The following is a 12,313-nucleotide window of genomic DNA, read 5'->3' as shown; positions in this document are numbered from 1 at the left end:
AAAACGTTGAAAAAGAGAAAGAGAGAAAATAAAAAAACATAAAGGTATATATTTGTGATACCAGAGCATCGTTAATTATTGATATTTTAGTATTTCACTCGTACGTATTATTGTACATATTTTCAACTTCAGTCGTCCGAAATGTTTTAATGTATATATATATATATATATATTCCCGAAAACTTTGTTGTATACTCCGGTGGGGAAGAGGGAGGGGAAATTGTTGATTGGATGTTTCGCGCGTTACTATCTCTTAATGTGTTCATTATGCATTTCTCAACATCAGGCTTTATCCATTGGTGCGGCGTTATTGATTGAGTACCTTAAATAAAAATGTTTCTTTTCGAAGCACCCGATCATTGATCGATGATGCTACGTGTCTATTTCCGTCACGCCATGCTAGATATCTATAGGGAAAAATAAGGATGTCGTAGTAATTTTCTTTTCCAATTTTCTTCACTTCCTCCGCTCTCCTGAAAAATAAAGATTTCATCTTACATTCGGTTTCGTTTAAACCTAGTAGACACCAACATTACCGAAAGATTTGAATTTTTTAAAAATATCACCAGGAGGAAATTAACTTGACGTCAGAGAAGATTATTGATAAATTGTTCTAAATATTGACTAAATATTCTATTGGTAGTATGCTTGCTTCACCGGTCTTTTTTTTTTTTATTTGCGAAATACTTTTCAATCTCGTCACACGCCGGATTTTTGTAGCTATCCGATTGTACGCTTTTTGTATCCGATATTTCCTACTGTCCCGGTATTTTCTACTGTATTATCTACAAAATTGTTCAATATCAATCATACTTTAAGCCAAACATTATTTTCATTTGAAAAGATTAATTGATATGATATCTGAAAACCGATCAACCGTGATATCTCTTGTGTTTTCTTTTTCAATATTATATTTGTACAATTATTATTTTCGACCAGTGTTGACAGCAGCCATCTAAAAATTGCTAATTTTTATTTTTATATAAATCATTATTTATAATAGTATTATATAATTTATATGCGTCTATCATTGCTTAACGTTCTTTTCGTAAATAATTAAAATCCTACATAATTTAACGAATAGCTTAATTTTTTATTAATTAACTCAACGTTTATATAATATAGAAAATACTTTCATATTTCGTTATATGTTAGAGTTATACGTTTAAGTAGATTGATCTCAAATAAAAGTTATTAATTAAAAATTAGTTGAAAAATGTATTATATATTATTTAAAATTGACCTGCAAAAGTAAAATATCACACGTAAAGACAAATGTCGAATTCTAAGAAAAAAAGAACTTATTTTTCGCGTATTCAAAGAACCGTAGAGACAAAGATTAAACGCCATGTCACATTATTCGAGGTCTCCTTGAAGCGGATGAGAGGGCACTTTCGTAGATTAAGAATAGTTTGCAGTGGAGTAGCGGAATAAATTCTGACGTACGTCGACGTCATTTTAAATCGCGATAAATGATGGATCGCTCGTTTAGAATATCGGCGAAACCGGAAAACGAGTTTGAAAGGCACATTATTCTTGCCGTCTCTTCGTGACCGCTTTCTTCCGTTCGCGACACCAATAATTTATACGGCTGTACTTTTTCCGTCTTTAAAATGTAGGGGATTTAAGTTATATACGTCGTGTTCGTTTTCTAGTACGATCCTTGAATTATTCGCCGGGGTCTCGCTCCTTCTGTTTCCGGACGCACGGTGCGACCTTTAATTAGATTAATTGCGCCTGGTTTTGCGTATGTGCACATTTATCAAACTTCTCGTTGTCTTTCGCAAACATTTCTATTATTTTGTTTTTCTTCTTCTAGTGTTAGTAGTACGTACGTGTATGTTTTTTACAAAGTACCGCCGGCGATTTGAGTAATTGCTTTTTTTTTATTCTGTCATACGTGTGTCCTGTGTTTACTCATACAAATAGTGAATTATATTCGCGAATGTTTTTTCCGTTCTACAATGATTGGATACTCTGACTTTTTGTCATTTGTTTACTTTGGAAATCTATTACAGTTATTTTAATTGTACATTGTGTACTCGTCAAAAATGTAGATCGATTACGTGGAGAAAAAAAGAAAATGAGAGATATTAATATCGTAACAGATTTAAAATCAATAGGTGATGGTACAGCCATTTTTCGTTACTGAAAACACATGTTCGATTTGTTATCTATTGTTGATTTGTTATTTATTATTTGTATTTGTTATTTGTTATTTGTTGATATATATTATGTATATATTGTATCTAGATTAATCATTGATTAATCCAAATGAGTCTCCTCTATCTTACATGACACTTACGGTATGTCAGAGATTAAAGGAAGTTACCCTTGTCAAGCAACTTGCTAGAAGCTTTGATCATGCAGGATAATATCATGACGATGTATGTTACATTAGAGGCCAAGTATATCCCGAATAACCTAAGCCAATAATGAGTTAATGCTTTTGACGTGCGTAATAGTCTCACGCATATATGAAGGTTCTGAATAGCTAAGTACATGATAATGAGAGTCATGTCGCGCGCACCCGGCATTTAATCAAGACGTCTCTCACGTCGTAGCAAATTTTGATCTTAATTAGCATTTCCTATCACGTTCCGATCAAATGCAGAGAATCTTTGCCGAAACAATGAATGGCTTGGCATCGGGTTATCTATCTGGCAGTAGATAGTAGATAACATATCGATACTTCAGCGTCTCGATTACTCGAGTTAGGATTTACTTATCTCGTATAGTGTAAGTTTGAGTTAATATAACTTCACCAGATCGCGACCGAGATGAGGCAATGTCTGAGAGTCCATTATGGAGTCTCTCTGACTAATCGATGGCCTTGCTGCGGTAAGTGCGAAATTATTCGATCGTATCTGAACAAAGTGCCCCGCGTAGGCGAGGCAAGTCGATCGTATTTTTAATTGCTATTTTTAGATGCGCGCTTTTGCATCTGGTAAGTAACTAACGAATGTTAGGTGGAATTTTTTTTATTTTAAAAAAAGGCAACTCTCTTTTCTCGATTGATTTTTACAAAGGGATATATTTTTTTTACCGCCAGTAGAAAATGGGACAAATATTTATTGTGAATTTATTTGGCAGAAAGCACTATCGCATAATTAAACGATTTCTTAGAATTCTTCTGAAATAGTTTACGCTTACTGTGCAATTTCTATTTCTCTTTTCGAAGCTTTATAATAATTTTTAGCATTGTATTGATTACACTATTTTGATATAAAATTACAAAAAGCACTGCAGCTGTTTGATGTTGGACAATTACGCTACTCGCAAACCAGAGATGCATGCTGCAAAATTTGCTACACTTTCTCGGATTCGACTTTGTCGAATCGCTGACCTGCTATCGTGCGTTCGTTTCACTTACAGCGACGGCTTCCAACAGCACGAAACTTTTTCGGAGTCGCACAAAAGAGAGGGAAAGGAAGATTAACCTAGTGACTGGACCGACACTGTGTAAGCCCTATACGTCAATCCACCAAAAATCTCCGGCTTATCTGGTCTGGCTTATCCAGTAATTCGGAGTACACAACCTGTCAGTGAGATAAAAAGAGGGGGAGGATTTCTTTTTGACGGTTTCTACTCCGCGTGTATCTGAGTTTCAATACAAATCAAGTATTTATCCGCGGCAAAGAAAATTCTACGAAAGTATAGAAAACGTTTATTGGATATCTCAAGTTTAGCGACTACTTCTGTTAGAAGAGTCTTTGTTTTACCATTGGCAATCGCGTACAAAGCGCACTTACATGCAATAGAGAAGAAAGTATCGCGAGCAACAAATGCTGTAATGTAAACTAGATACACGTAATACATTGTTTTTTCCGAAAGAACGATTCACGTAGTTTTAGAGAGATCTCGAGTCACTTTCTCTTTTTTTCGGAAAAATCAATTTTTATATATATATATTTATCATAATCATCTTCGGGTTATGTAATTTGTTTGTCACACATTGTCATTTGTCACATTTGTCGTCTTTCCGTGCATTGTTCCATCGCATCGATTCAATCACAATTAACGAAGTTAACGCTGTGCGAAAATTTTGGAATAAAAATAACAGTATAAAGGCAGTCTGTGTGACAGAAGAAGAGAAATACAGAGGATAGAAATTCAACTAGAGCAAAAAGATTCACTGTATTCCATCAGCGTCCGTTCACGCGCGAGAGAGCGATAGAGAGAGATTTTATACAAGATATACGCGAACAAAAACACACCCTTTCTCCTAAAGCACCGTCAGCAGATTGTTATAACATGTATGTGTGATATATATATATATATACACGTTTCCTCGACGTAGTGAGAAATTGAAACGTATTTGACTTGCAGGCGGACTCGCGGTTTTCCCCTTAAGTTCTCGGGCTACGAATGTTATATCTTGATACGTTATAAAAGTTTCAGTAAAGTATCCGAGGGATGTGGGGGACAAGAGGAGATCTCCCGGAGATTTTCGCGACCCGGACGACGACGAACGGGGGGTGGGGGGAGGGGGGAGGGACTCGACAGCACTATTGACAACAACGGAGGTGGAAGTTTTTCTGCTTCTCCGCTGTGTTTTTAAGTGACGAGAACGCTGTATGGTCGGACAACATACTCGAATCGATAAGAGCGCGCTGCGGTACCTATATCGACACTCTACGTAACTGAAACGAAAGGTCGGATCGCGAGGGTTTGCTTTGCACACGGGAGCCACGTTCATTATTTGTACGTGTAACGCCTGAGAACGCGCAATTTCCACCTGTGTAGATCGACATTTGCGCGACAGCCTGTGTTTCGCTATTATATGTGTATATGTACACTAGGCAAGAAAAAAAATTAAAGGGCCACTTTCTTTCATATAAAAAAGTTTCCAATTTTCATGTAGCTTGTAACAACCTTCAAAATAATTGGAATAAGATGAATAAAAAAGCGTTTCAAAGCTTCAAGTTTCTAGTTTTAGAATCATTAAATCAATTTCAATCCTTTCTATTTGTTACAAAATTACATTGTAAGAAAGCGACGTCCGTCGATTGAAACAGATTTTCCCAAAATTTGTTCAAGATTAAAAAAAAGAATCCTATGCACGATTTCATTAATTGTATGTTAAAGAGCAGAGTTTTAGCTTTAATTTCTTTTTTCAACGAATGTTCTATGATTTTTTTTTTCGCCGAGATATTTATTATTAAAGCAAAATCGAACTATCGACGTTGAACCCTTATAACTAGTGAAAAAATAATCGTTATGCAGTAATCATTAAAAAAGAAATTTAAAGAGAAAAGTTAGTACTTTAAAATGCTCCTATCGTTTTTTCAATCATTATTCATTTTTAAAGTGTAATTGTTACTTATTAAAAATCAAGTAAAAATTGCAGTTAGTAATGAGTATCTCGGCGAAAAAAATTATAAAACATTTGTTAAAAAAAGAAATTAAAGCTAAATTTCTGCTCTTTAACACTTAATTAATGAAATCGTGCTAGGATTTTTTTTTATTCGATACTCTTGGACTCTTGAAAAATTTGTTCAATTAACGGACGCCGCTTTCTTACAATGTAATTTTGTAACGAATAAAAAGAATTGACATTTATTTAAAGATAAACTAGAAACTTCTAAAACCCTTTTTTACTGATCTTATTTTGATTATTTTGTTAAGCAAGTTGCAACTACTTGAAAATTGGCTTTTTTATATAGAAGAAAGTGACTCCATTTAATTTTTTTGCGTAATGTATATAAGAGCATTTAGTAATATTACAAATTATAAAAGATTTAGTAATATTATAAAATACGCGATTTTTACGTTACATGTAAAAAAATAAAAAAATAAATCATTTGCGCACATTATATTAAACGTTAGAGATTTCTAAGTTTAAATTTTAATTAAGAGTATCTCTATTCGATACTGTGTAGAGATACGGAGAATGCATTACAGCGATCCGCTGGTGTTTCTTTCATTAAATGGCTCGACTGCATTCACAGCATTGTAGAGCTTAATTACTCTTCAAGCGCACAATCTACCTCGCTCCATTTTCATGTTTACAGTCCGGTCGTATTCTGCAATTAGCGATGGTCATCAGATTAATAACATTTGCGAGATTCGATTGAAATCAAAACGTGCTTGGATTTGAAGTGTTTAAGTATGTTTATAAACGATGTTTAAACCAAAGTCGATTCGGAAACAAAATTGAGCAGATTCATTAATTCTCCGAAAAAGAGACGTAATATTTAAATTGTATGATATCTAATCGTCTGCTTGATTAAATATATATTTCGAATTATTTTTTGAGTTTCGTACACAATTATATCTTCTATTTACGATAGATGAGACATACTCTTGCAAATAGATGAAAAAGCTCTCTCTCCATCCCTCTCTCTCAGAAAGCCGGGATGTCTTCTTTAACGCAGCTATTGTTTGTCAGTATTATTTACATAGAACATATAAATTGCATCTAAGAGCTAGTTACGTAATTATCTTGTAGCACTTACAGTTCCCACAGAATTTACGCGGGCGATTTTGCATAATGGACGTTTTATACGAAGTATGAGCCCGAGCTGTTCTCTAACAGTTTGGAAATTCAACGAAAGTTTACTATGCCAGCCCAGACCGTGTAACTAACATACATTGCAGCGCGGAACAATGGATAGTTAGACGTTCTCCCGGTCGTGTCAAACATTTGATCTTTAATTCTCTTCGTATCGATCGGCGTGGAATTATTTATACACGAAAAAGTATCTTTGTCGAATACCTACATCGTTGTTGCGATTCGTGAGAGATACAGCGCTTATTTTACATCGTTACTTATTGTCAGTCGCACGTCCAGTATTGTGCGATAAGTAAAAGAAAAGAAATAGGTGTATAGAAAATAGTTTTTTTTTAATATTTCACGATACTGTTCGATGGATGCAGGCGTGTCCTGTTCGCTCTCTTTGCATATGTTAAAAGACGGCTTTAAAACTGTCCGCGCCTCGCTGCCAGTAAAGCTTCGTTGTAGCCAGTGTTTTCCTACGTCGGAGCCAACACCGACGGTCCACCCTCACGACCCTCGCTACCCTCGTACACTTTGAGGCGCGTGTGCGCTGCGAAAGTAATCTGAGAGCTCGGTACACAAGACTCTCGCTAGATCCGTCTCATTCATAATTTACAGGATACTGGAACACCAGAGAGAACCGCCATTCTCGCGTTTCTATGTACTCCTGTCCGTCGAGTACCTAGCCCTGTCTCTTGCATTAACTCAATCGCTCTTGCGTCTTATATTTCGCAATTTATTCGGAAACGTGTATTACAAGAACATTTTTATTAGCGTCATTATATTATTTTGCAATAACTTTTGTTTTACTCGGAGAAATTATCAAAGTACGATTGTTAATTTACTAGGTATTTATTTTATTTATTTATTTATTTTTTTTTTTTTTTAATATAAAAATTTATATTTTTTTTCTCTCTATCTTCACACTGCAATAAGTTTATATATTTGATGTTATTTGTACTTTTAATTTTAATCAGTTTTGTTTTTCTCTCTATCGTAAAGAGAGAATGTTATTATTACGTTTGTAGATATTTATTACTGCACAGATCCTACAAACAATGTCGGGCTAGATTTTATTCGCTGTTTATTTGAGTTTATTATTATAGAACATATATTTGTTTTTTTATAATAATTCTTTTTGACGTAGATTATATAAATTTAAATTTTTTTTTTTTTTTTTTTTTTTTATTATGTTTGTAGATATTTATTACTGCATAGATTTTGCAAATCATATCGGGCTATATTTTATTCATTGTTGATCTCAATTCATTACTATAGAGCATATAATATTTTTTAATAATTCTTTTTGAGATAGATTATATAGATTTATATTTCTTTTTTTTTTTTTATTATGTTTGTAGATATTTATTACTGCACAGATTTTGTAAATAATGTCGGGCTATATTTTATTCATTGTTGATCTCAATTTATTATTATAGAGCGTATAATACTTTTTATAATAATTCTTTTTGAGATAGATTATATAGATTTTTATTTCTTTTTTTTTTTTGTTTCAAAATTTTAAATTAATTTATATCTCTAAATTAAATTAACTTTAAATTAGTAACAATTTAGCAGCAAGTAAATTTCTACGAAACATGTTAATACAGTTCTAGATTTATGTTTGCATGACCCAGTAACATTCTTGCACGCTACCTCTGGAAAGAACGTTCGTTATATCCTTCCGTATATACATATAATACGCGAGGTGAATAATAAGAGAGGCATGTACTTAATAGTAACATAAGAGTATAAAAAATGGATAATGAGTAATACTCCAATTTTCATTTTGTTTATTGGTATATATATTTTGCATTATTTTTATATACTGATAAAAAATATATAATTTATATAACGCGTTCTTCGACTCGGAATAGTTTCTTCAGAATTTGATTTTTGCCTTTAAACATATGAAAAATATAATTAAGTTAATGTTATTGTATTTAGTAAATTGTTACGCTTCGTGACACAGTTTTATAGGGTATATTATATAATTATTGATATGTTTGATATCGTGGATTTCGTCAGGCGTCTGTCTGAACCACAGAAAATCGAGACGTAGATTACCGTGACCGAACCTACCGAGTCTGTATATCATTAGCGACAGCGCGGGCATTGAAATTCGCTTTGACGGAAATTGGGTAACGCGACCACTATCGTGCCATTAAATACCAGAACGTAGCTTTGCGTGCCATGCCAAATGTCGCAGAGAATACACTACTCGATAAATGATAGTACGTGGAAGCAATAGCGGAGATAATGATGTTTCTCTGATAGCGTTATCGCGATCAAAGATTCTTATTCTGCAATTTCACCGGTCTTTGAAACTTTCTCTGTGTATCTCTTCCTATTACTTTATAGATATTTTTTGTATTAATTATGTGAGTTGTAATGATTACACAAGTGTTCATTTGAATAATAATATTATTATCATCAAATAATAATATTATTATCATTAATAATAATTTATTTTATATCATATACACTACGCAAAAAAATTAAAGGGCCACTTTCTTCCATATAAAGAAGGCCAATTTTCAAGTAGTTGCAACTTCCTTAAAAATAATTCATAAGATGAATAAAAAAGCGTTTCAAAGCTTCAAGTTTCTAGTTTTAGAATCTTTAAATGAATTTCAATTCTTTCTACTTGTTACAAAATTACATTATAAGAAAGCAACGTCTATTGATTAAACTATTTTTTCAAAAGTTTGTCCAAGAATACCGAATTAAAAAAAATCCTATCACGATTTCATTAATTGGGTGTTAAAGACCAAAGTTTTAGCTTTAATTTTTTTTAAACGAATCTTCTATGATTTTTTTCGCCAAGATACTCATTATTAAAGCAAAATTTCAAAAATCATTATTGGACAAACTTTTGAAAAATTTGTTTAATCGACGGACGTCGCTTTCTTACAATGTAATATTTTATAACGAACAGAAAGAATTGAAATTTATTTAAAGTTTCTAAAACTGGAAACTTCAAACTTTGAAACGCTTTTTTATTGATATTATTCCGATTATTTTTAAGGAAATTGGCCCTTTAATTTTTTGCGTAGTGTATTTGCAAACTATAAAACTATAAAATAATATAAAAAAATCTATTGTTTCGTCACGTGATATACGATTCCTTTGAGATATTTGCGAAATTTTATTTTTATCACATCGCAATGGGAGACTGGAAAATAGAACACTTTGCTATTTCCGTGTAAGATACAGATAGAGTATTCCTCACAGAATGTGTGAATTTCATCTTTATGTGGCAACCGAGGGATAAAATTTCCACTTGCATTCCTAAAATTAAATTGGACAAGATCCTGTTATTTTCTATATCCGAGCGACTTACCTTCCATTCCGAGCAGCCATAGCGCTTCTTATTTCGGCTTCCGGCATCTACGCTACAGGAAGCGTTCCAGCGTACGCTTTAAATAGCAGTCTCAAGCCGATTTAATTACGTACGAGACTTACGAGACAGTGTGCGCGAACTGTAGTTTCTTCGTGTCGTATACAAGACAGAGACCTTCGCAGAGAAATTTAATTAGTCAGATATATCGGACGACTTGCCGCTTGTCAAAACTCCCTTATCGGACTGTCTCCGTCATTCTGCCTTTCGTCCGTATGTCGTATTGTCGTTCGAGTTCGGATTTCTCGACAGATTGCGGACGCTCGTACAAACTGCTCGGCTTGTTCCACTTCAACTAAGCGACATCGATATGCCACTATCTTTTGACGACCGAATATCTAATAATAAAAACATAATGCGACGGGCATCTCGCATTATGACAATCTGTGTTTTATCCATTTGGAGTAAATGGTCTGTTCGTTTATTCGCATAATCTTCATTTTCTTCTAGTCTCTCGAGTAACATAAGGTTTTTTTTTTTTTTTTTTTTTTTTTATGATATTAGAGATGATTCGACTGAATCCGCACAGTTATGGGTTCTTATCTACCATTTTCGTTCATTGTAATCTCTTTTTTAAACGGTGGACATTTATTTTTGATAATTCTGACAATCTTTTTTCTAATATATGCGAATCATATTCGATAAGAAAATTAATAAAAAATTGCCGTCAAATTATGTTCGTCGCAAAAATGTTTCGCTGGCGATTCAACTAAAAATTTAATCACCGGGATTTGGAAAAAGAAAGGCAGGTTTTATGGCGTGACGTTACATTATATCATATATATGAGACGTCTTATTTTGAACGTGACAACAAAATCTCGCGCGCGATGCAAGCGTTCACGATGTTGTATTACACAAGTATGATAATCCGCGCGTTATACGCATACATATACATGTGATATAACGGGATAAAATTTCAAGTATCGGCTGTAATTTCTCGATAGTATCATCCGTGGTCGGAGATTATTTTTTAATATCTTTTTCTTTTTAATAGCTATATAAAATAAGATTGGAAGTTTAACGGACGTCATTAAAGAATTCTAAAACGAGCGTCAAATAATTACACGCGGTTGCAACGCGGTAGCAACTAAGGGTGGAGGGAGGGATCGCGAGTGTCAAAGTTCCGTAATGATTCCTCTCCTGACGTGGATAAAAATTGCAACGATCTGATAACACGCGTTCGATGACCTAACCCCCGTAAAACAATCTAATTATAATCTTCCGCGTGCGAGCGCCACGTGCGCTATTTGCATAGCGTGTATGTACATCACATTATTAGGTAATAAGTTGATTATTGATCGCATTTCGATTATTTAGCGACCCAATTCGAAATGCGTAAAGCGAACGTGTGCGACGGCCGGAAATGTCAATGACAGACAATATAGTTGATTGCCGCGTATGCCATTTTGCGTCTTTCACGAATACAAAATCTATTCACTCAATCAGCGCAATCTATTTTATTTATCTTGAGATCTATATCATTTTCACGATGATCGAAGCGTTCATGAAATGTGCTTTTGCGCGCTCTATTTATAAACGATATATATCGAGTTAAGACATTTTTGTTTCAGCGACGGTCGATTGGTAGAAGGCGATCAAATATTGGCGATCGATGGACAGCCTTTAGACTCGAACATCTCTCATGAGCAGGCGATCTCGATTCTTCAAAAGGCCCGTGGTCTGGTTGAGCTAGTCGTAGCAAGAAGCACCCAAGGTAATTGTCACAATCTTGCCAATTCGCTTAAGCTGAGAAAATTGAAATCGTAGTTTTTGCAAAGAAGATGTCGGATAATAACTGGACAAAATATTTATCATATAGAATAGTCAAATTATTCATAGATTAATATTATTATATCATAATAATTAATAGATATAAATCCTACAGTAAATATTTTGTCTCATTCTCCATTTCTCCATTTGAATTTGTTTGCAACAATAATTATATTCTTATTCGACTTGTATATATATATATATATATATATAAATTTTTCAAATTTAAATTTTTTCGTTTAGACATTTTCTCTTTGCAATCTTTATAAAAATAGCAATGTTGTGCATGTATTATAATTAGAATAAAATATTGTTTACAATCAATAATAGTTTATCAGCGAATGATATAATTTTGATTTTCATTGAATTTCCCACATCGTGCAGAGTTAAATTAGTTTGACTAACTTTTTTTTGGCTTGCTCACACATTGCATATGGAACAGAGCAAACTCGTGCTAGATTGTCTATGCGTGTACGCGATGCGAATAACGCAGTCGCTTTGCGAGAATGTCGCTTACCACAATGTTAACTTTTATTATTTTATACAATGGAATTTCACAAATATGTTAACAATTTCGTAGTTAAGTTAATTCGAAATTTGAATAACATGAACTCTTTCATGACAAGCGTTAGTCTTGTATATTT

The 12,313-nt window shown here is 33.5% G+C and overlaps 1 protein-coding gene across 5 annotated transcripts in view; it reads left to right on the top strand.

The window, feature by feature from the left end:
• The window catches only part of LOC140664685 (multiple PDZ domain protein), a 101,956-nt gene that overhangs the window by 30,867 nt on the left and 58,776 nt on the right, over positions 1-12,313 (top strand). For all 5 annotated transcript variants that reach the window (XR_012046487.1, XM_072890034.1, XM_072890035.1 and 2 more), the window contains one exon: positions 11,471-11,613. Coding sequence is in view for 4 of the 5 variants with exons in the window: in XM_072890034.1 (XP_072746135.1) it covers positions 11,471-11,613 (143 nt within the window). In the remaining variant the exon portion in view is untranslated. The remainder of the gene's footprint in view (positions 1-11,470; positions 11,614-12,313) is intronic.

The sequence above is a fragment of the Anoplolepis gracilipes genome, chromosome 4 (genome assembly GCF_047496725.1).
Source record: "Anoplolepis gracilipes chromosome 4, ASM4749672v1, whole genome shotgun sequence".
In the NCBI taxonomy this organism is placed as follows: Eukaryota; Metazoa; Arthropoda; class Insecta; order Hymenoptera; family Formicidae; genus Anoplolepis; species Anoplolepis gracilipes.
This window is presented reverse-complemented; position numbering and strand designations above follow the sequence as displayed.